Source organism: Sturnira hondurensis, unplaced genomic scaffold, assembly GCF_014824575.4.
Source record: "Sturnira hondurensis isolate 20B ecotype Veracruz unplaced genomic scaffold, ASM1482457v3 Scaffold0014854, whole genome shotgun sequence".
In the NCBI taxonomy this organism is placed as follows: Eukaryota; Metazoa; Chordata; class Mammalia; order Chiroptera; family Phyllostomidae; genus Sturnira; species Sturnira hondurensis.
In genome coordinates, this window is record NW_028087485.1 from 4,430,169 (window position 1) to 4,457,537 (window position 27,369).

The following is a 27,369-nucleotide window of genomic DNA, read 5'->3' on the forward strand; positions in this document are numbered from 1 at the left end:
CTCAGGAGACTAGTAATGCAGTCAAGACTCAAGTTCATGGCTAGCCATTTTAGGGGCCAGTGTTCAGGTTCATGGGTATCTGTTTGAGGGGCCAGTTAGCTTTTCCATATTAATGAGCACTTCATTCCGAAGCACTTCCTCACCTCTAGGCAACCCACAGAGGCCTGTTACCATCCCGAGAAGGGTAAGGTGAAGCAAGAGGAAACAAAACACCACCATCACCGGAAACCTCTGTGCTTTACCCATTGGAGTCCACCTGTGTTTCCCTCTTTATGCTAAGAACAGCTTCTTTAAAAAAATAAAAGTACACATGTTATTGCACCAGATAGACCACCCCCAATGCATGACCGAGCTGGTACAGACCAGTGTGAAACTGCACGGACCCACCTGATTCGTAGACTTCATGAGGATGTAATTGGTGACCTTTCCGAAGGGCAACCCCAAGTTAATGACGTCATTCTCCGTGCAGCTCCCTTCTGGAAGGTTGCAGATGTGCACCACGCGGCCAGTGCCCGTCTTCCGCTGCACGAACTGGGAGAAACAGAGAGCGGTGGCTGGTCTTCACAGGACATTTCCCTGTTGCCCTCTGGGCCAGTTGTTCCTAATGGCCGTCTTCCTCCCAAATAGTGATTGAGAAACTACAACTGACAACCTCGACACAGAAACGGCCCCATTCACACACGCCAAACACTGATTTTATGTCATCTATTTACGCAGAAGAGTCACAACATGTTTAATGAACAGTCACATCCAGGGCTTTGAGGAAACACACATGGCTGGTGGGAGGTTTTCTACAATCTTTTAAGAATATATGTGAGCGACAGCACAGAAAACTGAAAACATACATAGCCCGTGATCCTGCCACCTCACTTTTGGAAATTCACCCTACAGAATAAATGCATCAGTATGTAAGTACTTAGGTACATGGGTAATTTGTTGCAGTAATTTATAAGGTGACATAAAAACTTGGAAAGAGCCCTGGCTGGTGTGGATTGAGCGCTGGCCTGTGAATGAAAGGGTTGCTGGTTGGATTCCCAGTCAGGGCACATGCCTGGGTTGCGGACCAGGTCCCCAGTAGGGGGCACTCAAAAGGCAACCACACATTGATGTTTTCTCCCCCTCTTTCTCCCTCCCTTCCCCTCTCGAAAAATAAATAAATAAAATCTTTCTTAAACTTTGATAATTATTCAAATTGGGGGGGTGGGGATATGGGGTTCCTTATACTAGTGTTGACTCTTCTGTCTGTCTGAAATTTTCCCCAAAGACAAAAGTGTTAACGGATATTGGCAGAAGCAAAAGGGATGTGAGGGTGTGTACCTACTTGTCAATACTGGCTTTCTTCAAAGAGCAGAACAGAAAGGCAGGAAGGGAAGAGATGTGTCACCTTTTTCTTACATACTTCATATTGTCCAACTTACATTTTTAGAGGTTCCGATGAATTAAAAAAAGACATAGACAGGATTTGTGGGACCTTAATGCACGTACACAGACACCCACAGCAGCAGTGCAGGGACATGGCTTTCCAAACTTCGCAGGCTTTGGAACCCTTTCCTCAAACAAAAGCTTGCTGACCAGTTCAAGATACGTGACACGTAAGAGGAGCTGCTCTAGACAGACTTTGGGGTCCAGCCCTTTGCTGCCACACTCCAGCTGGCGGTCCCAAAGGCACCTCCGAGGAACACAGTTTGGAAGCCAAGACCTAGGCCTAATCAAAGCTGTGGAGGAAGGAGGTGCGTCTGTCTGGTCCGTGCAAACCTTCCTCGGCCTGAGTCTCCAGGAGGTTTGAGAATCAGTAACCATAAGCCGACCCAGCGTGGTTAAGAAGGGTGCCATTTTTCTAAACCTAAATCGTGTTCTCATAGCATAGCCTGTATGTGCGTGAGCACCACTTGGTATATGATAATGTGAACTTTAACACTTGATTACACTAATGTGGGGCTGGCTAGCTAAGCTAACACAGCGGGAAAGTCTGAGGTCCCATTCCTAACGAGGGCTAATATTTGGGTGATTCTACCACAAAAAGCCCTGCCTTGTCCCATTGGGGCTGAGGACAATTAGAATATATAATAACCTCTTTTTATGGTCCAGCCCTAAAGTGGAGAAACCCAACTGCCCCTTTCCCCATCTGCAACATCCAGAGGTCAAGCACTTTCCCAAAGGGGAATGGGACTTAGTCTGTAGCCCAGGTGGCTCCCAGGGCTCTCCAGGAACGACAGGAGCAGGGCAGTGAAGAGGCAGGATCATTGCCTCCCGTTAGGGTGAATGGTCCCCATGAAGAGGCTGACCCAGCTGAGCTCTCAGGTGAGGCAACGTGGCCAGTCCTCTGAGCTGATCAACAGGAGGGCTAAGGCTGGCCTCTGACCCACCGCCTCCCAGCGTGGTATGTTTCTGCCCCACGTGACTTTGCTGTGCTTGGCCTGGGCTAATGTGTGCTTGGACAGCAGAGCAAACACGCAGGGTGGTTCTGGGCCCAATCCCCTCTCCAGTTGCTTAGTGACCAGGCACAAGGGCCGGCGCCTGTCTCATTGTATCCACCAGACCAAAAAGCAACTGGAGAGAGGTATTGTATTCAAGCGGGAGTGCAACAAAAGCTGCTGGGGGCGGTGGAGCAGGCCTTGGGAGAATAAACACCCTCACAGCTGCCAGTCACCAAAGAACGAGATGAATTCACGCTGCTGAACTTGTCAGAGAGGCCCTCACATAATGGGCCTCAATTAAGGTTTTCATTCAAATTTTAAAAATGCATTCCACGAGCACTGTTCCCTCCCAAGTTTTTAAGGCAGAAACAGAAGTTGGATCTTATGGAGTCTTTTGTTGTCATTTAAAGTAATCACAAGATCATTAATATTCTTCCAGTATTCACCCGGCTGGTGGACTGTAAATAGGTTCTAGGCGTGCCAAGGTGTCGACCCCTCAGGGTGGAGGCCAAGGACCTCCAGTGACCAGGGGCAGCTTCTTCAGTGCACCGGTGTGCTTCAGGGCAGCATTTTTAAGTAAGCCATGAAATGAAAATCTCTGTGTTCAGGGTTTGCTTTGCATTGTATCTGGCTTCAGGGCACATGGAAAGGCCCCATCCAGTTAGAAAAAAAAAAAGGTTTATGTGTTGCAGGCATACCTTGTTTTATTGCACTCTGCAGACGCGGCATTTTTTTCACAAGTTGGAGGCAAGACCCTCCACCAACAAAAAGATTACGACTCTCTGAAGGCTCAGGTAATAGTTGTTAGCATTTTTTAGCAATAACGTATTTTTAAATCAAGATATGTACCAGCCCCTGGCTGGTGTAGCTCAGTGGATTGAGCACAGGCCTGTGAACCAAAGGATCGCGGTTCGATTCCCAGTCAGGGCACATGCCTGGGTTGCAGGCCAGTTCCCAGCAGGGGATGCATGAGAAACAACCATACATTGACATTTCTCTCCCTCTCTCCTTCCCTTCCCCTCTAAAGATAAATAAATAAATAATCTGAAAAAAAGGATATGTACTGGTACGTTGTGTTTTTAGACAGAATGCTATATTGCATGCTTCACAGACTACAGGATAGAGTAAACACATGGACTGGGAAACAGAAATTCAGTGACTCTCTTTATTGTGGTGTTCTGGAGTTGAACGCAAAATCTCCAAGGTATGCCTGTATATTCTTTTGCAAATATTTGATTTAGGGAAGTTCAGTCTGCATGCTTTTCTGTTATCAATCTAAAATATCTTTTTGTTTTAAACTTGTTTAGGCTCAAAATCATATCTGATTTCTAAAAGCTATATATGTATATGTGTATAGATATATATGTACACACGCACATACATATAAAGTCACCTTAATCTATTCTTAAACACTTTATACAAACATGGCTGTTTTGGCCATATACCCAACAGCAGAGCTAAATGATGCATGAAATAGTTAGGGAGGGAGGAAAGTGAGCAGTATAAGGAAGGAAGAATGCCATCTTTAGGTGGTACATCTGGAGTAAAATTTGTTCACAGTGGGGGTGGGGGAGGGTGACACAGACGACCCTGAGTGTCTCCAAGCAGGCAGCACAATGCTGCACAGCAATCCCCAGCCTGGGTTGTCGGGAACCACCCTGCCTGGTTTCAGAAGCTGCAACCCCCCATGGCTAAGGTTGAGTGAGAGACCTCGGGACCATAAGCCACTAAGGAGACAAAACTTATCTCCCTGGCAGGGGCACCACCTCTGCCCCCTTTTACTTCACCCTGCTTGGTCCCGAGAAGATGACCAGTTAGCCAATGATGGGTAAGATTTGTCAAGGGAGGCACAACCTAAGACAGGCATGGTCACAAAGGGGCCCTCAGGGAAGAACCTGGGGGGCTAGAGAAAAAGGGGGTGATGGACCCTCACCCCCCGGTTGCTTTGTCATAGCCTGAGTCCTCTTTCTGTATGCAAGAAGTCTCCTGATCTCTCCGCTGCCTTACTTCCCCTGCCTGACTTAAGCCTCAAACAATGACAGAGGGTGTTGCAGCCCTGGGTTGAAACCAGCGGTTCCCTGGGGCAGTCAGACCTAAGAAAGAATACATAAAATCCTGTGAAACCTGCTTTGCTAAGAATGTCCTCAGCTTTCTGATAAGGGTCAAAGAAAAAATGAGTGTTCCCCAAAGGGTTATAGCCCTTTAGCTAACTGACCCTGACTCAGAATAAGCCCTCATAGTTCTTTGTATATTATCTGTTGTTTGATCCTTACTGCCTGACAATGATTGATGAGTTTTACATAGACACCCCGTATGCCTGTGCAAATTGAACCCAATAAAAACCCATCGAGGAAAAGTCTCTGGGCCCTTCTCCTTTGAGAGATTGGCTACCTTTCATCCCCAAGCAGACCATGTCTTGGTAGACTTATTCTCATCTGGATGGGGTGGGGGGCCTGAAGGCAGAGCCTCCCCAAATCGGGCTCTCTAATAAGTCCTTTCGGGTCTTTAGGTAATAATATCTTAAGGGAGAAACATTATTTTTGACATTCAAAAAATCTGAGTTGAGGTCATACTTTGAGTTTTTTGACTCTATCAGCACAGTGGCCCTGGTTAGATTTTAGGCTAATCAGAGAGCATGACTGGTGTACCTGTGTTTCTGGTGAACGTAAGTTCATCAGATAACTAGTTAATTACTCACTAATACAAGTACTTTGGCAGAGATAGAACTTTTTCAGACAGGAAACGAAGGACAGTGGCTGCTGGAGGTAGGAGTAAATGATTAAAAGGGGTTTGGGCTGGCAAAAGCTTGGACTTCTCGATGTAGCAGAAAGAACATAATCCTGGAAGGCAGAGGACCTGGATTCAAGCCCCAGCTTGGCCGCTGAGTAGGTACACGACAAGGTGAACTCGTTTTCCCTTCTGGACCTGAGTTTCCTGGTGTCCAGAATGAGGGAGGCAGCCTGCGCATCTGAAGTTCTTCCCAGATGTAAAATGCCCAAACTTATGTGGCTCTAAGTTCTAAAATTCCACTCCTCCCAAAAGCTCTGCCAAGCTAAACCCCAAGATCCAGGATAATGATAACTTTCCCCAACCGTGCTGGGCACAAACAGGAAACCTGAGACTCTCCCACTCTCTGTCCCAATGAGTATAGTGTCTGTCCTCCTTCCGTACGTGATCACGTGTGTCAGCACAAATACGTTCACAAGCATGTTCACCTTTCAGACACGCCTGTATGTGTCGGTGGTCTTCTCGTCTTTACAGGGCTGAAGATAAGTTCCAAGCAGTGAGCACTTTGCTGGTGAGCTCTGCCGTTCCCTGAATGACTCTGTGTCCACAGTGCCTGGAACAGCTGAATGATATACTGACATGAACTAAGGAGACACAGGCCTGGGTGCCTCTTCAAGGACAGACACAGATCGAGTGTGTGGCCTTCCAGTCTCCAGGCACCAGTGCCAGGCACCAGATGTGTGCAACAGACCCGGATCTGAATCTGCTCCCCAGGGTCTAACCTTGGGCAAAATACTGAATTTCTCCGTGCCTGAGTGTGCTTGCCTGCAAAACAGGGAGACTACAAATTGACTCCACTTGACTCTTGAGAAGACAAAAAGTGCCACAACGTACATCAAGTGCCTTGGTGCAATGCCTGGCATCCAGCAGGCTCCTATAAATAAATATTGGTCTCCTTTTCTCCAACATTTAAAGGATATGGTGTGGTGATTCTAGTCTTGGGGAGAAATGTAACTCTATTGTGATTATGCAAGAGAAAGATCTGTGTTTGGGGGAAAGTCTTACTGACATAGTTAGGGGTGAAGAGATATGTCTCCAACAGTCAAGAAAAAACACACACAGATGATCACGTACATGGGTGAAAGGAACAGGAGATGGATGGACAGATGGATGGATGAATAGTCAGAGACAGATGGACAGATGGACCAAAGGATGGATGGGCAGACAGAGATGAATAAACAGACTGATGACAGATATACTCACAGACAGAGAGAGAGAATGATGAAAGAGCCGAATGTAAACGAGTAGTGAATCTGAGTAAAAGGTATATGGATGGTCCTTAAACCTTTCTTGAAACTTTTCTGTAGTTCTGAGTGAAACTAAAATTAAAAGTTACCAAAAATACATTTTTAAAAGCTGTGCTCTGGGGCAGGAGAGAAACATCAGACCTCTTTAACTCGAATTTTTGGTGTGAGGGGTTGATAGGCCCCATTAACCTCCCTCCCACCCACTGCTCTGCCTGCTAAGCCTCCGGGAGGCTCACATGCGACAGGTGCATTTGAAACTTTCCCACCCAAGGTCAAATCTCTGAGAGAGCTGAGGTGTCCAGGGTGGTAACCAAAGGCCTAATTATGAACCTAAAGGGACAGTCATCCTTTCCCAGCCGGCTTCAGTAAGCCTGCAGGCCAGCACTGACTTTAAATGCCCCCCTTGCATGGGATAAGGGGCCTGGGCTGTCCATTTTCACAGACTGGGGTCCCTCATTTACAGCCAGATGCTGCTTCAGTGATTCGTGTGACTGGGCCCCAGACCGCTCAGCTCACCCACAAGTCTTTACAGGTGGGTGGAAATACAAAGAGAGCAAAGAGACTTGTATAGGAAGACTCTGAGACCTTTCAGTGCCCTCTGATGCTGGTGGGAGCCTCTGATGCTAGCCTCACCGATGCGTTCAGAGAACGGGCCCAGTTCACATAACTCATGAAGTTGCAGTAAACATGTGGCTAGGGCAACAGTCCTGTGGGGCGAGAGAAGTCTCTCCAAGTGCTTGCTAGAGCTATAAATGTGAGTCTCATGTTCAATAAATAATGTCTGTGCTCCAGAATGATCTCCTGTGGGCGTGACTTAATTTCACCTGGCACTTGGTCTGCGGGCCTCTTGGTCTGTGGGTTTTGTGCTAAAAACACCTCGGGACAGACACAACGCCAATGTTTACTCCTCATGGTGCTGATTTTGAACATATCGTGCAGAGAGCAAAGGAGCGTGGGTCCCCCAGCTACGGCTCTTGTAGGACAGACACAGATGTCTTTATTGACACTTCCAAATATTTTAGAAAGCGTATTAGCTTTGACTTAGAGAAGATCCACTTCCACTGGTGCCAGGCTTGCCAACGGGTCTTGGGGTAGCTCAACATGTAAACTTTAGGGTCACAGAATCTTCAAAGTGGGGCTCAGCTGGTCCACACCCGTCACTGTATATGTGAGACTGAGGCCTGGAAGCAGTTAAGGGGCTTAATCCATGGGCGATGAAGGTGTGGTGGGTTTGTGATTACAGCTCAGATCTCAGAGAAAAAAAATGATTAATCATGCACTTGATAAATTGTGGTAAGTGCATACAATAGATGATGTTACACATAAGATAGGGTTTTATGTCGGATGCACAAAGATGTCTAGAAATCAATTAAACGTGTACTGTGAGCTTAAGTCAAGGCAGGGGAAAAACCCAAGTTGTACAACAGATTATATGGTATTACCTGATTTTTGCAAAAACATATACTTTTAGTAGCTGCACATACATGTGTCCACCAGCTAGAAACACATAATTAGAGTAAAAGACATCTACCTTCAGTTTTATCTGCAGGGTTGGGTTTCCTATTTTTTACATTTCTGTTACTATTTGGATTTTTTGCACTAGGTCCATACTATTCTTACAACATGAGAACATAATTAAGATCTATCAAAAGAAAAGGAAAACAACCAGAAAACAAATCCCACCCAGGTCTCCTGTTTCCTGGCTCTCTGCTTTCTCTGAAAATGCACAAGGTGGCCCCCGCTGGGGGGACAGGAGCAATGGCAGAGATGGACTGGTGGGAGGGGTGGTTATCATTGGTCTGGGCAACTGCTACTCTTCATGTTCTCTGGAAGTCAGGAGACCACAGTGCTCTGAACCACAGGCCCAGAAGGCCAGAGAGGACGGACAGACGTTCTAGAAAACCACCACCTATGACTTAAACCTCTGGCCTTCCACAAACATCTATGTTTCCCTTTGCCTCAACTTCCTTGTCCATACCAGTTTTCCGGTGTGGGGGGTCCTGGTGAGAAAGAAACCATAAAAACAATGCGTATCATCCCATTCCAGGGAGGCCCATCTGTGGCGCTGGCACTAAATAATCCCCAAGGTGGCTGTGAAAACTTTCAGGCGGTTTTATGGGGACAGCCAGCAGGCCAAGTCCGTCTTGGACAGGTGCAAGAACACTATTTACAGCCTGAGAAGGCCCTGAAGGCCCGTGCAGGAAACCTGATTACTCTATGTCGACTGTCAGTCAAAGACTAAGTGCCCCTGCTCTGTCAAGTGGCAGGAGCTTCAGTGAAAGTCCACGCAGTCTCCTGGGACCCTGGAGTTGGGGGAGGGGGTGATCTGTGTCAGTCCTAGCCCCCCCTCCCCCACCACTCCCCATCTCTGTCAGTGATATACATGACAGGCTGGCACTCACACAGAGCTGAGACAAGTGTAAATGTAGCAGCCGAGCCTAGGTTTGGGGGGGGGGGGGTTGGTCCACGGGATTTGTGATCATTTCACACTGTGTGGCACTTCAGAGACCTTCTGCAGGCTCATTCCCAGGGCCCGTGTCACCGTGCTTTGCTCAGAAACAGGGAGCTTTAGAAGCAGGGGCCGACTGTTCTTTGCTGCGCAAACAATAGTGATCCTACAACAGCAGAGTCCTGGCTGGTCTTCGACAAATGTGTTTCTGCAAAGATGTTTGTAAGCAGAATCAGACGGGAAATGTTCTGGCACAGGACCAGGGGGACACTTCTGGAGGAAAGCCCGAGAAAGCTTTCGTGGTTCTCAAGGGGGCTGCGGGGTGGCGGGGGGAGTAATGGAGGAATTTCAATCGCTCATTAAATATATCTTTTCTGTTTAAATTTTCACAAAAAGCATAAATTTTGTACGCAGAAAAACCCAGCAGAAATGAATATGCACAAGGAGCTCACTGGGCGGAGTTAGCAGAGTAATTGTACTGAAGTGTCTGCTTATCTTTGGAGGTCAGTATTTGTAGGGAAAAGAAATTCAGTAATTCCTCTGAGAGATGCCCCTGCTACTTAAAGGAGCCTCATAAATTATGTTTCAGTAGTGGATTCACTGGCCCTTCATTTCTCAGAGTGTCTTCAAATGTCCATATTTTTGTCTTTCAGGTTTTCCTAAAGACAGACACACCTACATGCAATTCTATTGGCCAAAAGTGGCCAACAACAGTACTAGAAGCCCACAGAAGTGTGTGGCTATCCAGCCACTGACGGCACATGCCTGGGTGGGTTTGGTCCTGGTACCCCAGATATCCTGGGGAAGGCCCATGTGACCAGCAACACCTCACAGGCCATATATATAAGGATAAAACCAGTCAAATGATGCCTCTCTCCCTCCACTGGGTCTGGGAAAATGCCTTCAGACCTGAGTTCCTCCTGGGAGACAATGTCAAGGTGGCGAAGAATCCAGGAGCCAGGTCTGCCTGGCCTCTGCACGCTGCTCCACAGCTGCTGGCTGGCAAGGCCCAGGCAGGGCCTGCACCCCCAAGGTAGCCTCGGATCCTGCTAAGTGGCTTGTGGGGTGAGAGTAGTGGGGAGTGGAGGGAGCGTACTAAAGAGATCACCACAGCAAGGAAGAGAACTCAGAAACTTTCAGAGAGGGGTAGCAGCAGGGGTTAACGGTTAAAAGTGCGGAGTCTTGAGCCAGACTGCCTGGGTTCAAATCCCGAGGCCTCCATTTACCAGTGGCGTGACCTGAGGCAAAGCACCTAGTATCTCCACACCTCGGTTTCCCCCCCTCACAGGGCTGTCTGGAGGATTAAGTGAGTTAAGGCATCAAAAACGCTAAGAATGCACTGAGCACTTTATGAAGGTCTGCTATTGCAATCATCCTGCCGTGTCGGTGGCTCTCCTTGTCCTTCCTGCTGGCCTGCAGTGCAGAAGGCAAAATGTTTCTTGGGTGTTGCTTCTTCTCAGGCTCGAGCCAGATGACCTCCCAGTCTCTAGGCACTTGGAGGAAACTGTACTCACGAATTATCACAGGTCAGCGAATGGCTCGCATCTGCCCTGCATGTGAGGGAAGGGAGCCTCCCAAATCTCTCAGCGGAGCAGATACAGCAATGGAGATCACTGGGCAGATCAGAGTACAAGGAACACGGAGACCTGCCCGCCGTCACACAGCTAGCAGACGGGGCCAGTCTTAGGACAAGGTTTCCTACCTCCGGCTAAAAGGACTCAGGACTCAACAAGAGTCACTGCTACTTCTTACTCACTGCATGGTTCACAGTTCGTTGTCACACACCTGGCCTCATCTGGTCCTCACCAGGGCAGGACAACTCTGGTCTACCCCGGGCCTCGCTCCCACTTCCAGCTCTAACCACTGAATCAAGAGACGGCACTCAAACGGACACAAACGAGGCTCTGAGACCTAGGCATGGTCGCACAGTCAATCACACCAGCTCTCTATTTCACCTTCAATAGTCCTTCTTAGGGGACCATGGACCCTGCTTAAGGAAACGAGGCCTCAGGAAAGTGAAGTGATTTGCCTGAGGCCACACAGCTGGCGGGCTCCAGAACTGGAGCTGGAATTTGGGCTCCTGGCTCCACATCCACAGGAAAGAGCCTCTGGTTCACTGCTCTGTCCGGAGGATGGGCACGCGACACACGAAGAGTTGTCCTGCCCTTGCTTCTCCTCAGCCCCCTCCCTGTTAGAAGAGGCTCCGTTGACATCAGCTCCTTCCTGTGCCCAGACCTCTGGCCTACCTACCTGCCAGTCCAAACTGCCTCACCTGGGTCACAGTGCCCCTACCCTCAGTGCTGGGGTTTCAGAGGCGGGTGTGGGAACCGAGATGTCCCCATGGTCCACAGTATGGGGAAACAGCCACCAGCACTCCCACAGGGACACAAGGTCATGTAATCAAAGACCAATGACGGGGCTCATTGGACCCAGCCACTGCACTCTCCTGGGACCAACCCACAGCTGCCCCTGACCAGGTGTGGCTTTGAGCACGGAGAGGGAGACCACCAATTTCTTCTCCAGAACCCTGGGCTCGCAGCCAGGGGCTCTCTTGAAACCCTTCCCCCATTAACCATCACAAACAGACAAATAGGAATCTCGTCCAGGCAGGCCTCGCTTCCTGTCCCGAACCTCCGAACCTCCCTGCTCATTCCTCCCTGAGGGCCTAAAGCCTCCACTGCTTAGCTCGCCCTTGGAAAGTTCTATAGGAACACCTGGCCAGGCATGTGGAGGGACACGTGTTCCTCGTGGACATGGAGGGGACGTGGAGGGGACAGCAGGCAGAGGCCTGCTGTCAGGAGCTGTGCTCACTTGTTGCCTGGGAGGAGAGAAAGAGGCTGCAGCTGCTCTTAGTCTGAATTGGGGGAAAAAAATACAGGCACAGGCAAAACACACAGACACACGCCCTCTAGCAAACACATTCTGTTTTACAGGCAGTTCTGTGTCTCCCACCCGCTTCCGCATGTTCCCAGGGAACGCAAGTCAGAGAGCTCCTGCGGGGGACAAGGCCACACGCAGTGGGAAAACAGAGAGAGGAAAACCGTTGTCTCGTCCTGACTGGTGGGAAAGGAGGGACGGACTTTAGAGCATGTCAGAGAGAGAGGGGACTACAAACACAACTAAAAACGAAGTATTATACAGAAGCAGCCATTTCCCCAAGGGGCCGACAAATACCGCTGGTGCAAGGTCATTACTTTCGGACACATTCAAGTTTCACAGTTACCTGCTCACAGGAAATGGTCCACTTCAATAAAATGTCAACATCTTAAGAAACACACAGGCACAAACTCAAACTTATTTTTTTCTAAACCTGTGTTGAAAGCCAGAAAGTCTATGAATGCCTTTGATTTTAGAAATTTATGTCAGCATTTTATCTGTGTGTTTCAAAACTCACTGGACTAAATTAGGCAAGCCTTGACTTCTGTCCAGGGACACATTTCCTGCACTGCACAAAGCCACAGCGACACCAGCTTCTTCCCAGCTCCTCTGCACGCACCACCCAGGCAGAGCAGGTGACACAAACGCCTCAAGGATGACAATGACATGGAGAAAATGTTTCTGTACTTACATTTGTCCCCGGGGAAGCCGACGGAAAGGTGGGATTTGACTGAGTAAATGACCTTGCTGGAATGGCTGCATATGACGTTCCAAGATTGGAGGCATAATCTAAATGATAAACCACACAAAACTGGGTGAAAACCTAGTTATTTACTTTACCTGTGGAAGTCACTATTAGGGCATAAGTAGAAGAGAAAAGTGAAAATTCCCTCTTAACATACTGTTTAGTAGTTGTCATGATTATAGGGGGAACCCTCCAAAGCCTAGAATTATCTTCCAGAGGGCAGGCCCCTTGTAGTATAGGTTCCCCCACAGATGAGTGTTCTAGGAGCCCATCTGTATCAGTGGACCAACTGGTGGTGTTGTGAGAGGCTGCATTCAGCGTCAGTGAACTTTTTTTGCATATTTCTTCAATGCATTTGCCCATTTCATGATGAGTGATTTACAAACACACCTGCCCACACCACCTTGAACACTCAGCAGTTTTTGACCAAAAAAAACGCACAACCCCCATGCCCCACCCTCCCCATCTACCTGATCTCACCCCAAGTGATTTTTTTTGGTTATTTTCCCAGATGAAAAAAGTCCTAAATGGAAACATTTTGCTGATGTGGAAGAAGTGAAACAAACAAAAAAAACAGCAGAAGCACTAAAAGGCATCCGAATTGCCAAGTTCAAAAACTGTTTTGAGCAATGGAAAAAGACACCTCGACGAGTGTTTTGCATCACATAGAGAGTGCTTTGAAGGTGACTGAAGTTTAAACATGTAACGATAAATACACAATTTTTTAGACATAAATTCTGGTGTTTTGTGAGGGCCCCCCCCCCATATGCCTCTGGGCATGTGGATAACCAGCAGAAAATGTCCAAGGGCCCAACCAGCAGGTCCAATGCATTTCAGTGTCCTGGGATCTGTTTGCTTTATAGCTACAGAAGAACGGTACAGACGGGAACTTTGGTTATGGAAGACATGACACAATAAGCCTTTGCGAAGCTGACTTCTGGTTCCAGCCGCTGACCTGTAGGCCCTTACTCACCTTCATTCCCAGCGGGGTTATAAACAGTTGGGCTGTTGGGAGAGGCACACAGAGCGCCCTCTGCAGATGTGAGTACACACCGGACACCAGCGCTGGAGACGGGTGAAGAGGGGGAGCCAGTCACTCAGTCAGTTAAATAACAAATCACCACATGACCCAGAAATTCCACTCCTAGGAACAGACTCAAAATAGTCTAAAATCGATGTTCTAACAAAAATTCATTCATGAACGTTCATAGCAGCAGTATTCACAACCGCCAAAAGGTAGAAAGGCTCCAAAAATAGATCAAAAATTTATTTCTAGATAAATAAAATATAACATATATATATATACACACATATGAGTATTATTCAGCCATAAAAAGTGATATATACTGTAATGTGGATGCACCTGAAAATATTATGCCAAGTGAAAAAAGCCAGTCACAAAATTCCACATAGTATATAATTCTATTTAATGTGAAATGTCCAGAAGAAGCAAACTCGCACAGATAGAAAGCAGATCAGTGGTTGTCAGGAGTTGGGGGGAAGGGCATTGAGGAGTAACTGCTTCATGGGTGTGCGGGTCTGGAACGAGACAGTGGCAAGATAATACCCCATTTTGTTCACCTGTTCATTTGGTGGGGACACGTGGATCACTTCCACTCTTCGGGGTTTTGTAAATAAGAGAGGCCATTTGAATGTGCCCGTTTCAAAACATTGAACCCCATCCTCGGTCCTACATCCCTGGGCCAGGCGTCCTCTTTTCTGTGGAAATCTGCAGCCCCCTCCTCAATGGTCTCCAGGTGTCTGCCTTTGCCCCCCACTATCTGTTCTCAGTAGAGCCAGAGTACGTGTATCGCTCCTTCGCTAGGTCCACCAACACTCCAGTCACACTCAAAGCAAAAGCCAAAGCCCCTACAGCAGGCCCACAGGCTCAGGGCCTGGGCTCTGGCACTTCCCTGGCTTCCTACCCGGCACTCTGCTCTAGTCGCGCTGATGCTGCTGGAGTGTCCCAGGCCATGCCAGGGACCTGGGACCTACCATTTCCTCTGCTGGGAACAAATGTCCCCCAGACAGTCCTGAGCTCCTTCCATCCTCTCCTGAGGTGTCTGTCCTCAGCACGGCACCCTCCCCACTTAAAATGCAAGGAACACACACACACACACACACACACACACACACACTTTCTGCCTGTGTCCTGCTCAGCATTTACCACTCGGGGCGCTATATAATTCACTGTTTATTTTGTTTACATCTGATTCCCCATTAAGCGTAAGCTCCTTGAGGACAGGGACTGTGCCTGTATTGTCCTCTGCCGTTTCCCCGGCACCTAGAACAAAGCACGGCATACAGCAGGTGCTCAATGAATGTTTGTTGGGCGCATGCAGGAACCTGTCCTGCTGGACAGCACTTACTTTTCAGAGAAGACCAGGCATTTCTGAGCATGGAGTTTCCCTTTCACATGCAGCTCCCAGTCCTAGGCAGGAAGGAAAGAAAAGCGACAGAAGCAGAACTGAGTCCACGGGAAGGCAGGGGATGAGTGCAGGCTTCTCCAGCCAGGCTGGGAGCTCAGTGTCCCCCAGAGGCCGGACCAGCCCTGCAGCCGCATCGCCCCCCTCCCCCCCACCCACTCCTCTCCCCTCCAGATTCCTGATCAGCTCCTGCTCTCCATCCAGTCCTCATGCCATTGGCTTTACATACACGGCCCATGCCCGTCTTGGACAGGAGCCCTGATTCACAAACCTAATTCCTTCTTCCCCTCTGGCTGGACCCTTAGCCCCATTCCCATACTCAGGTGGGAGAATCTGGCAGGTGCACTCACAGTGAGCTGCAAAGCCTAAGGAGACAGAGTCCTCCATCACCTCTTATGTCAGCCAGCCCCCTCCAGAGACTGGAGTTGAGAAGGTATGTCCCTCCTGAGCGACAAGAAGCACTTGCACCAGGGGACCAAGCAGAGGGGAATGACAATGGAGTGTGACTCCCACTACACAGGGGTCATTTAAGTAGGGATCATTATGAAATGCAGACAGGAAGGGAGACAGAAGGCAGTATAGCTCAAGAGGCACAGACTCTGGGCAGGCCGGACCCTCATTCAAATCTCCACTCTGCTGCTTTCTAGCTATGGAGCCCTGACAAATCATTGGGTCTCTCTGGGCCTCAGTTTTTACATCTGTATAGTGAGAATAATAATAGTATCACTTGTGGAGAGTTACCGCTGACATCCAGAAAAGGCTTTAATATATGTTAGCTGTTACAATTGCTTAGAAGTACTTCACTGCATCATCCATACATTCTGGGGGAGAAACTCACACTATAACGGGCCCTTGTTTGCTGGGGCTGAAGCATTTACCACCACTGGGAAGTGTCATGAAGCTCCACCTGCATTTTGCAGAGGGGGTCGCTGAGACCCTCTACAGTAATGTGTCTAGATCCTACCTGAGAATTTCTCCCTCGCCTCTGATCCAAAATCCTGGTTGCATTTTCTCCCCTTTCAAACTCAGCACAATATATGTGCTCCAGGAACAGTAACTTCTACGCGTAACACAGAGGAAAAGTCTTCCCCTAGGAGGCGGGAGATTCTAGTTCCCAAGTCCCTTCTCCATAACCCCGGTGGGGTCATTTGGTCCCCCCACTCAGCCACAGCTTTCTCAGTTATACATGTGGATAAGAATTTCTTACTTGCCTGAAAGCAAGGGAGTGGTCCTAGTCCATTTCTGAAATTCCTTTTGGTTCTAATACCTATGATCTTAATGAAGGTTAGAGATGGCAACATTTTGCTACCCAATTCCCAAATATACCAGTTTCTTGCCTACAAACAGTGAGAATCGGGTGGTGGTGGTGAGCCCGCCCAGACTCCATTGGTAGCTCCTAGATGGTCTTGGATGACTCACCTTTAAATCAAATACCTTCTTGTCACAGATGCTGCAGACATGTGGCAGGTGGAGGGGGGCCACCCCGTGAAAGTCGTTCAGCTCCTGAGGCTGCAGGGGCCGCACGGACAGCACCGCCTGCTCCTCCTTGGCCCGCCGCCGTGCACCGCTGAGACTCTGTTTGCTATTGTTTAGCCGACCCCCGAAGGAAGGAGGGGTCCTGTCCGGGGTGGGCTCCTCAGGGTCATAGAGTTCATAGGGCTGGCTGGGGGGTGGGGGCCACAGGCTGGGGCCAGCTGTGAGATCAGGCTTGCTCTGGCCAGAGAATCCGTGTGGGCTCTCCCATTGGCTGTTTGGACCCTGCAGAAGTGGACCTACCTCACCTTTCAGGGCCCCAGCTGGCTCAGCGGAAAACCCGCCTGCCACGTGCGACCCTTGGGAGTTGGCTCCATAGAAGTCTTTGGGAAAGGCTGCTTGGCCATCGTGTCCTGATTGGCTGTAGTGCCCTTCATAGGTCACACTGCCCGAGGTAGAGGCCGAGGCTGGCAGGAAGATGGACTGACCATCCGTCTCAGAGCCATATGCCTGGCTGGATGGGGCTTTGCTGTACTCGTAGAATCCTGCCGAGGGACCTGTCCCAGTCTTGCCAATGCCCAAGAGGACCGCAGGCTGGGCAGGGGTCTGAGGCATGACACCGCTGAAGGGATGCACCACCACAGCATTGGGGGGCTGGCTGGGGAGGCTCACAGAGGGGCCTGGACCTCGTGTCTGGCCGGGGGGGGAGAAGGCAATTGTACTAGAGGGAAACCGGGCACTGGGCACACTCGCAGCATGTTGGGGCACCCCGGTATGGCTGTGGGGGGCAGTGATCACAGACGGATGCCTCAGCTGGTTGAAGAGCGGCTGGGACATGGCCACTTTGGAGAGGACTTGGTTCAGGACCGTGGCGGCTGCAGTGTTGTTGGTGACAGCTGTCTGTGCCAACTTCAGCCGGTGGAGGGTGAGCTGGGCTTGCAGTTGAGCCAGTTGGAGACTGGCAGGCGAAGGAAGCAGAGGGGTCGTGTTACTGACGGAGAACGGGTTCTTGTCCAGGAGCTTGGCGGCACTGCAGGAAGACAGAGGTTGAGCTGCAAAGCTGGTTTTCCCCAAGGAGGCCAAAGGGCTATTTCTGTGCTCATCTGCGGTCCCCCTCCCATGTAAACAAGACCATCCCACAGGGCCCCACAGATAAGTGAGTCTGCAAAAACCTATGCTTGCACACACACACATTAATGAAAAATATAAACAGCAACAGAAAATTATTATGTAAAGAATGTTCAGTCCCACAGATAACCAAAGAGACAGAAGCTAAAACCACTAGAAAGAAACACACAACATGTTGAAGCTGAAAGGCAGCCACGTGATGGGCACTTCCTATAGCCACGTACTTCGACCCGACGGTTCAGTGCTTGGAATCTATCCTGAGAAAGCGAGCTACAAATTCAGACACAGCTTGATGCTCAAAAGTGTTTAAGAGTGGCTTCATTATTTAAGAGTCCATAGTTGAGAATTATAAATATCCAATAACAGGGAGGGGAATTTTAAACCGAGTGAATTATGAGATAGCCACAGTGAAATATTAAGCAGACCTTCACTGCTGGTGTTTAAATTCCTACTTCACTATGTAACATTTAAGACACTCAAAGAACTGTACGTGGCACCAAGCTTAAGGCAGAACACGTCCCACACAGGAAATGCTCCTTGGGTGCCCACTTTTTCCATCCACCCCAGCCCCCATCAATGCCAGGGACAGACACTACCTTGAATTGGTAAGGTCATCCTTTACCACCCCCTCAAAAAGTGAGTGACCTGAGAAAATCCATATACTCTAATATTTAGTGCAGAAAGCAGGCTTTAAAATCTCAGACAGAAGGGATTGTGTGTGTTCGCGCCAAACACATTTTCATCCCCGTCCTTAGTTCACATCCCAAAGCAGCGAGAATCAGGCTCCCTTCAGTCCACCCTCACACCCAACCAGCACGAAGAACCACCGGAAGGTCACAGGAGAAGAATCTGAATTTGAGGTCATAGGCTGTGGTGGGCGTGCCCTGAATCTCACTGCAGTGGTGGTCTCTCTGAATGTGTGCCTTCCATGGGACCTCTGCTGGTTGGGCACGGCGTTTTCTGAGCCAAAGATCAGAATGCATAAGGGAACAGACTCTCCCAGAAAGCCCAGGAGATGTGGTTACCACAGTCAGGGCCCCTGTAAGGCCGTATTTCTTGGGTCTTACACAACCTTTTGGGGAGTGGGTGTGATCGGGAAATATGTTTGGGAAGTCGATGAACTGGAATTCCCAGGACGTTTGAGTGGGAAGAATAGGACTGCGCATTTGAAACTGGGGTTACCGTAGACAACCCCAGCTGTATACTGAGTATGCCTACCGAAGTGTGGAGTAGAAACTACAAAGATGGCACACTTCCGACGAGGCATCCTCTGTCACAGGTTCTGTGAAGTAGAAGTCTGATGATGAGGAAACAAAGGAGAGAGGCTGGTGGTGAGCACGGCTCAGAAAATGACGGGAGACGTGGGAAGTGTGTGGCCTGTCACTTCTCCCCCGTTGGAGACACTTGCTTTGAGGAAAGCAAGCTTCTGCTTCGGGTGGCACTTTGCATTGGTCTAAGAAAATGGTGGGAGGCCGGGGAAGGTGTGGAGGTCATCGGGAAGAAGGTGACTGGGTCAGCATCTCACACTGACTGCGATGCTACTGTGTCCAGTGCTTAACTAGCCTACATTGTCTCGTTGGATCTCTCCATCGGTCTGATAGGGTAGGAAATTTTCATCCCAATTATGCAGGGCAAGAACCTAAAGCTCAGAGAAATTGGGTGACCTCCTTGCAAAGACTCACGGGGAGTGAATAGAGACATGGGGTTCACACGCGAGGCAGGCTTTAAAAAGGAGAGAAAGGCGGTTAAGTGGGCAGCTTCTCAGCCCTCTTGGAGTCTGTCTCGGGGGCTGGCTGCCTCACTGTTGTGTTTGAAGTGAGCTCTCAGAACAGCAGGCACACCCACGTTCACATGCAAGTACAAAACACATTTCAGAGCCAGAGAAAAATGACTGTGGGTTACTATTTCCCCTCCCGTGAGAAATAAGAATGGGCTCTGAGTCGTTCAAGACCTACTACCTTCACTCAGCCAGCAGCCCTGCTGTGCTCCAAAGGCTGAACGAGCTGGCAGCATCTTACGATACTGGGGGCCTGGGCATCCTAGGTCAAAGGTGCTTACAGACCTTCTCTCCTCCTGGATGTGCTGACCACAGCACAGCCGAGGTGGCCCCAGTGGGGCCCGGGCACAAACCATGGCAGTGGGTGGCGTCAGCAGGGCTGTGGAGGCACTAATTGTCTACGTAGGCAAGAATATGAAAGGAAGAGGAGGACGGTCAAGAGTCTGATGATAGATTTCTGCTTGTGTAGTATTAAGTAGCTGAGCTTTAGAAAAGCAATTAGGCTTACCGCAAAACCCTGCCCACATGGAGCCAACCCTTCCTCCCAGGTTTGTCCTAGAAGCAGCCTGTTCCTTGCTAACAAGGCGATAATGAGGTGCCAACTTGGTTTCCATGACCAGAGTAAGGAGAGGTTGGCTTTGTTTTTCCAGGAGAAGTCAGCTGTATTTTCTAAAATTGTGTTCTGAGCTGGAAGGAGCTCTTGCTGGAGATTCTCCTCCTTCACCTCCGCAAGGACACATGAGCAAGGGCCACCTTTCCAACCAGGAAAGACAGCCTCGCTGGGTGTTTGCAAGTCAGCCCTGGCAAGCAAGTGCTGGTCCGAGTACAGCCCTGCTTACAGGTTACCCATTCAGATCTAGCGTGAATAAGACCATTCCCTTCTCAACTTCTGCTTTGCCTAGCAAATTCTTATTGTCCCCAACTTTAATCAATCTTGAGTAGATGTGATTTCACGTAAATCATCAGAGCTAGTTACCTCTTTTAAAACCAGGACCCTTAAAGAGGAAGACCCATCATCCCATCTTTTAAAAGTCCTAAAATGTTTAGCCCACAAGAGTTAATGACCTAACATTGAGGTGCTAGAGCAATCATAATGTTGAACCCAAAATCGGGGCACGTGGTCTGACACTCTAGGGACTAGAAGTGATATCGCCCTCCTCTCTTCCCATTATCTGGGTTCACCACTGTTACATCACTCAGCACATCCTGTCTGATGTCAAAAATAACTGTATATGTGCCTCCCTCCCTCCACTAGACACGAGCTCCACAACGGAAAGGAGCACGTCTTGGAGACTGTGGATTTCCCTGGCACACTGTCTTGCACATGGTGGACACTCAGTAACTATCATGAACAGAATGAAGAAGGAAGATAATGGATGGGGCTCATCGGAACCTGGTGGTTTTAAGGAGATATGGACACCTCTTTTGAGAGTATACATACATTTCTGTGGATAAAGGCCCTGACACAATTCAAAAAGAAGACTCTAAATATACCCAGAAAGCTAATAGGTTTTGCTGTTGTACACAGCTTACACTGCAATTGGCTACAGTCACCCACCTAGGGGACTGTCTGTAATTTCCCATTCCAAAGCAGAAGTTCCAATACACTCTCCTCCCTGTCCAAGCCTAGGTTCTTTAAATTCATGGATAATCCCCGTGATAGGCTGAATAATGGCCTCCAAAGACATCCACATCCTAATTCCCAGAGTCTGTAAAATGTCACCTTACAGGGTAGAGGGGACTTTGCCAATGTGATTAAATTAAGGAGCAAGAGATGGAGAGATTGTCCTGGATTATCTGGGTGGGCCTGATGCAATCACAAGAGTCCTAATAAAATGGGGGCAGGAGGATCAGAGTCGGGCTGAGATAATACTGGGAGGGAAGCAGAGGTCAGAGAGGAGAGAAGATGCTGTGTTGGCTTTCAAGGTGGAGGAAGGGGCCCTGAGCCAGGGAAATGCAAGAAGCCTTCAGAAATTGAAAAAGTCAAGGAAATAAACTTCCCCCTAGGGCAGGGGTGCCAAACTCATTTCCACTGAGGGCCACATCAGCTTCAGCGGTTGCCTTCAAAGGGCCGAATGTAATTTTAGGACTGTGTAAGTGTAACTACTCCTTACAGTTAAGTGGGAGCTCAGGGCTGCCACTGGGTAGAAACAAGGTGCCTGACCGGATAAGACAAGGTGGAGGGCGGGGTTCACCCTGAGGGTCTTGTGTTTGCCACCTGGGCCCTAGGGCCTCCAGAAGAAACCAGCCGGGGTAATACCTTGACTTTGGCCCAGTGAGATGGATTTTGTACTTCTGATGTCCAGAACTGTAAGTTAAGACATTTGTATTGTTGCAAGTCACTACATGTGTGGCAATAAGTTACAGAAGCAAATGGGGAACGAATACAATGCACCAAGAAGACAGCATGTAAAAGAGGGGTCCACTCAGAGGGGACACTGGCTGGATCTTGTTGGTATGAACTTGTGCCTCCAGAGGGCCTAGAGAACACAGGTCATCTGACCAGGTGACTGACTGAAGACCCTTGGGAACTCAGCCAGGAGCCAGAAAAACCCAGAGGTCTCCTCCTTTTCAAAGTCAACTTTCTTGCCCAGCTGGAGCAATGGCAACTTGGGAAAGCCTGGAATTGCAAATGCTTAGGGATCAACTCCCTCATTATCAAAGAGACAAAGTGGCTTGCCCAAAGCCACACAGCTGGGTAGCAGCAGAACCCTAAGGAGAACTCAGATCACTCAAACCAGCTTTCGGTGGCTGACAAAACAGCCCTAACTAAGCCCTATCTGTTTCATCACCAACTTATTGTCTCCACCCATAGTTATCTGTGGTTCTCCCCTCTGTTCAGAGAAACACCAGCTACCTTCGACATGCAAAGCCCCTGTGGACCCCTGTAAGCTCCTGAGGTGACCGTAAGGATGTCCCCGTGTCTGAGGAGCAGGTGGAGGATAAGGTTCTATGCACCTGATACATCCTCTCTTCTCCTAAACCTGTCCAGTGGCTTGGTTTGAGGTCCTATGGCCAAACCTGGGAAGAGGGAGAGCAGCACAGTGGGTTACTTAAGCTGGGTATCGTGGGGCGGGCCACACAGCCGCAGGGAAGGCGGGTCCACACTCCCAGGAAAAACACGGCACAGCCGCTCTCATTCAGCCAGGACCCCACAGGGCTCACTGCCCCCAGGGCTGATGTTTACCCGCAAAGAATTCACAGTGAATAATGACATTAAAAAATCTGGTCCCCTGCTCACTGACAAAGGTTTAAAAAAAGAAATTAAAACAGGCCCGACTGGTCTGGTTCAGTGGGTTGGGCGTCGCCCTGCAAAATGAGGGGTTGCCAGTTTGATTCCCGGTCAGGGCACATGCCTGGGTTGCAGGATCGGCCCATGGTCTGCGCATGTGCAAGAGGCAACCAGTCTGTGTTGCTTGAATCAATGTTTCTATCCCTCTCTTTCTCCCTCCCTTCCCCTCTCTTAAAAAAAATTAAAACAGCATTTCTCTCAATAGTTTTAAAAATCAAATATAACATAAAGAAATCGTTGCCTTTATAACGCCGGGAGACTTAGGAGATCCAGATGAAAAGTGTTTCTAATGGTTTAATCCCATAGTGCCAAAAGGATGTGCAACATATTGTATCCACCAGAACACAGCAGCTGTCCCCGCCTGACAGCGTTCGTTATTTGCCCCAAAGCTCTTTCACATTTTAGCTGAGTCCCAAGCAGATGCAAGGATGGATTAACACAAGGCGTAAGGAATGAGGCAGTGTCCTTCCTTGGTCTGGGCCAAGGTGCTGGAAATTCAGCCAGAGTTTTGTCATGGGCTCCACCCTGTTCTGAAAGGAAGGAAGAGCACCCCACACAGGGGCAGGGGCCACAGGGCCTCTGCTCTGCACAGACCTCATCAAGGGGCCAGCGGGTGTTCATGAATCTTCATTCAGCCCCCAGGGACTGAGCATCTAATGCGTGCCAGGCAAAGTCGCTAGGTGGTGAGGACACAGACGCAGAAAAGGAGATACCTTCCCAAGGGGAGACAGACCAGCACAGAGCGATGACTACATTTTTGGACGGAAGCACAAAACAGCAAGGCACAGGAGGAAGTGGTTCAAGCCTCAGACGTTTTAGAGAAATGTAACAAAGGAAACAGAAGGGCAGAGTCCTAGGGAGAGAACTCTGAACAAAGACATGCAAACCCTCTGGGTTTATTCATCCATCTGCAGATGCAAAGACGACTCGGCCGTTAATGAAAGGCAGCTGTAGGGAGAACTGTGGTCTGAGACCTGGGCTTCCACCTGCCAGTTACTGCTCGTGTGATGGGACAAAGTCGCTTAATTTTTCTGACCTGTAAGTGTGCTTACTTTTCTCATCTGTAAAATGGGAACAGTAGCCCCCACCCAATGTGACGCAGAGACCCGGCAGAGCCCCCTGGCCATAGAGACTGACTGGCTCACGGGGGACACTCCCTGACATTCCGCTGACATTATCAGGAGACACCCTTTTGCCATGCCTGGTTGCTAACCTGGTTGAATTTGAGCCACCATGTCAGGAAGGCCTGCTTGAAAATAAAGCCAGCCCAAGGCCACTGGCCTGCAGACGGGTTCGGGCGGCTCCTGGGTGACCAGCTGCCCAGGGACACCTGAGACAGCTTCCTAGACAGCTTGGCTCTGCCTGGGCTTTTTTGTACACACACCAACACACTTCCTTCATTTGTTTAATAAAAACAATCATGCAAAAAGAAAACCAACCTTCATGAACTCTCTGCATTTAATTCAGACATTTTCCCTCTCGGGTCCCACGCTAACTCAAGAGTTGTCTATCATTCCCCAGCTTCCCCTGTGGCGGGAACCAACTGTAAGGGCCCAGCAGCTAACATAGCTGCAGGGGAAACTCAGGCAGTTGCTTTGGTGTGAGTGTCTGTTAACCTGCAAGACCTATTTCCTGGGGGTTTGGGGAACAGAGAAGGCACCTCCACTCTGGGTGGAGTAAGAGCCACACATGGTGGTCATGAGACCAGGGTGTGGATGGGGTGTGGGCTACGCAACAACCTTTTGCAGATTCAGACACCCAGCCCTAGCCACACAGGTGCTCTTGTGAGCTGGGGATGCAATGCCTTGACTTTCACAAGGGGACAGCTTCTCATCTACTGAGACATCTTTCTTTTTTTTTTTTAACAACAGGCTATTTTTGTGGCACTAAGAATCGGCTTTATGCAAGGCATCAGTGACCTCCACCTCCAGGAGAAAAGGTCTTTATTAAAGATACACAGGTTCTTTAGCTTCTTTCCCTTGGAGGAGAGAAGAATAAATATATAGTGAGTGCCTATTGGGATGTGAGGTTCCCCAAAAGAACAAGGGGTAGGAATCAGGCGTCCTGGGTTCTAGTCCTCGCTCAGTGCTTGGCGTCTGGGTCACCTTGGGAGACAGCCTGAGTGTCCTCATTGATAACAAGAGAAGTCACAATCTTTCCTCTTCTGCATGATGAAGGTTGATGCAGGTCAGAATGCTCTGCAAATTGTCTCCATTGTTAGGTGCCACACAGAGGTTAGGGTGTGGCATTGTCTGGGTGCGTACGGGGAAGAGGACATTTTCTGAGTGATCACGACACACCCTTCCCTTTCAGAAAACGGTCCTCTGAACAGAGGAAGTGCCATTTGTCACTCACGTCCCTGGAGATAAGGATTCAGGGCAGAACGGGTTAAAATCAGCCACGTGTATGAAGCTGCAGCCCCACCAGCATGACAGTGCTCTGCTTGCACATGGGTGCGCGCGGGCTGGAAGGAGCTCGGGTTTCAGGGTCAGAGTCGACCTGAGTATGAGTTCCAGCTTGCCACGTATGAGCTGGGGACTGTGGGCAAGTACGTATTCTGTCTAAGCCTCAGGGGGCCTCATCGTTAAGGCCAGGGTGGCTATATCTAAGGTACAGACTTGTTCCGCGCTGAGTGACAGGGTGTACATAAATTGTTCTGTGGAGTCCCGAGCACTAAACAAATGTAACCGTTGACTAGACAAACGTAGCAGCAATCATTACTACAGCTAGGCTTCTCATCATTACCATTACTATTGCCATTACCATTACCATTACCATCACCATCATCACTGTCATCATCAGTACACATGTGAAGGGAGCTCTGCCAGGGCAGCGACAAATCTTCCCTAGACACAGAGACAGATGACAGAAATCACAGGGAGAGGTAAATATGGGGAGAAGGGAAGGAAAAAGTAAGGACGACCACCTGTTGAGAGAGGAGGGAGCAGGGTGGGGACTGGGACTTGGAGGGAACAGGGAGAGTTGGAACAGTTGCGTGGCGAACCGGTAAGTGGTCAACCACAGGCTCACAGGGCTGTGGCATAACCAGGATGTGGCTGAAGTTCAGTGGTGGGTGTGTGTGTGGACTCGCAGTGAACTTTTCTCTGGTGATGTTCAGCCAGCCAGAAGCACAAGCCAAGAACCATAGCCCACATGGCAGTGATTGAATCACCCACTGGTCACATTCTCAGTGAGTACAAGATCTCCCAACAGAACCAATCAGGAATTTAAATTCCCTTCCGGCTCAACTCTTTTCCCTGTCCAGGCCAAGCAATGGACTTGCCGTTTTTTTCTTATGTGTTAAGATATAAAATATAATCCAGGTGAGAGGGCTCATGACCAGGCAAGGGGATGTTTTCTAGGTTTGATCACGTCTTTGTAAGGTGGCCAAATTAAATCAAGTACAATCAGGGTCAAGTCTTTGCTGGGCCCTGCTCCTCCATGATGCCCTGGGAGCTGAACTTTAAATCATAAATTCTTGCTCTGGCTGGTATGGCTCAGTGGACTGAGTGCCAGCCTGCGAACCAAAGGGTTGTGTGTTCGATTCCCAGTCAGGGTGCATGCCTGGGTTGCAGGCCAGTTCCCAGTAGGAGACACATAAGAGGCAACCACACATTGATGTTTCTTTCCCTCTCTTTTTCCCTCCCTCTCTCCCTCCCTTCCCCTCTCCCTAAAAATAAATAAATAAAACCTTTAAAAAATCATAAATTCTCAACTCTAACTGTAACGCTATTAGAAGCTAGGTCAGGATGTGGACCACAGAGAATAGTCCCTAAATGCCAGGTTACAAGATGACCATGATGGTACTTGAGTCCCAAGATGACCATTGGGACTCAAGTTCAAATTCTAGCTAATTATCAAAAACGTTAAGAGCAACAAGAGGCCTTAGAGACCATTCACTCAGTTTACAAAGAAAAAAGTAAAGCCCAATGAAGTTGACATACTATGTGAAGTCACACCTCTACACAGAGGAAAAGAGGGCCGGGAACCCAGTTCTCCTCACTGGTCAGGGCCAATGGGGCCACTACAGCGGGACAGCCCCCACCAGTGGTCCCCAGACGGTCATCTTCTTTTTGAGGAACAGAGTGAGAAGACACACTTTTTGGTCAGTGCCACCTTCTTGGTGACAACAGGCTATGAATTATCACTAGCTAGGCCCTCATGACTAAGTTCAGGATCACTGGGTCAGTGCAGCTGCGGGGCTTCAGTCATGACATTGCTGGATGAGATTCATATCGCCATGATGCCTCTTGGAGTGATTCCTACCAGCAATGATAACCCTATCACCTTGCATCTGTTTCATGTTTTTCTGGAATATTGATAAATATGTCCACCTCATTAGCTATCTGATCTCCAGGACAACCATGTGAGCAAGTCAAGTGTGACTGTTTCATGTTTATATTAAGAATAAAACCAAGAAAAGTTGGATGAACCACCTGAGGGCATCCAGTGAATAAGGGGACCTGGCTGGGACTTGAATGATGGTCTTTTTACTCGAAGGCTAATATTCTATTCTCTGTTATAGGTTCATTACAGGAGCTTCTAAAACCACATTCCTAGCCCTACTTCCTTGACTGTGATTTTTTTTTTTTGGTTTGTTCAAAAGTACTAAATTATAAAGCTTTTTCCTTTATTCTGTGTTTTTGAACTCCCAACTTGTCATAGTGGTTTTTCATTTTTCCCCAGTTTTACTGAGACATAATTGACATATAATATTGTATAAATTTAAGCTGCACAACGTAGCGACTTGA

At 48.9% G+C, this 27,369-nt stretch overlaps 1 protein-coding gene across 1 annotated transcript in view; it reads right to left on the bottom strand.

The window, feature by feature from the left end:
- RBM20 (RNA binding motif protein 20) overlaps positions 1 to 27,369 on the bottom strand; it is a 183,511-nt gene that overhangs the window by 37,003 nt on the left and 119,139 nt on the right. Inside the window, exons 2-6 of the mRNA XM_037063820.1 lie at positions 16,368 to 17,451; positions 14,892 to 14,953; positions 13,496 to 13,587; positions 12,469 to 12,566; positions 388 to 531 (exon numbers count right to left, since the gene is read on the bottom strand). Coding sequence (XP_036919715.1) covers positions 388 to 531; positions 12,469 to 12,566; positions 13,496 to 13,587; positions 14,892 to 14,953; positions 16,368 to 17,451 — 1,480 coding nt within the window. The remainder of the gene's footprint in view (positions 1 to 387; positions 532 to 12,468; positions 12,567 to 13,495; positions 13,588 to 14,891; positions 14,954 to 16,367; positions 17,452 to 27,369) is intronic.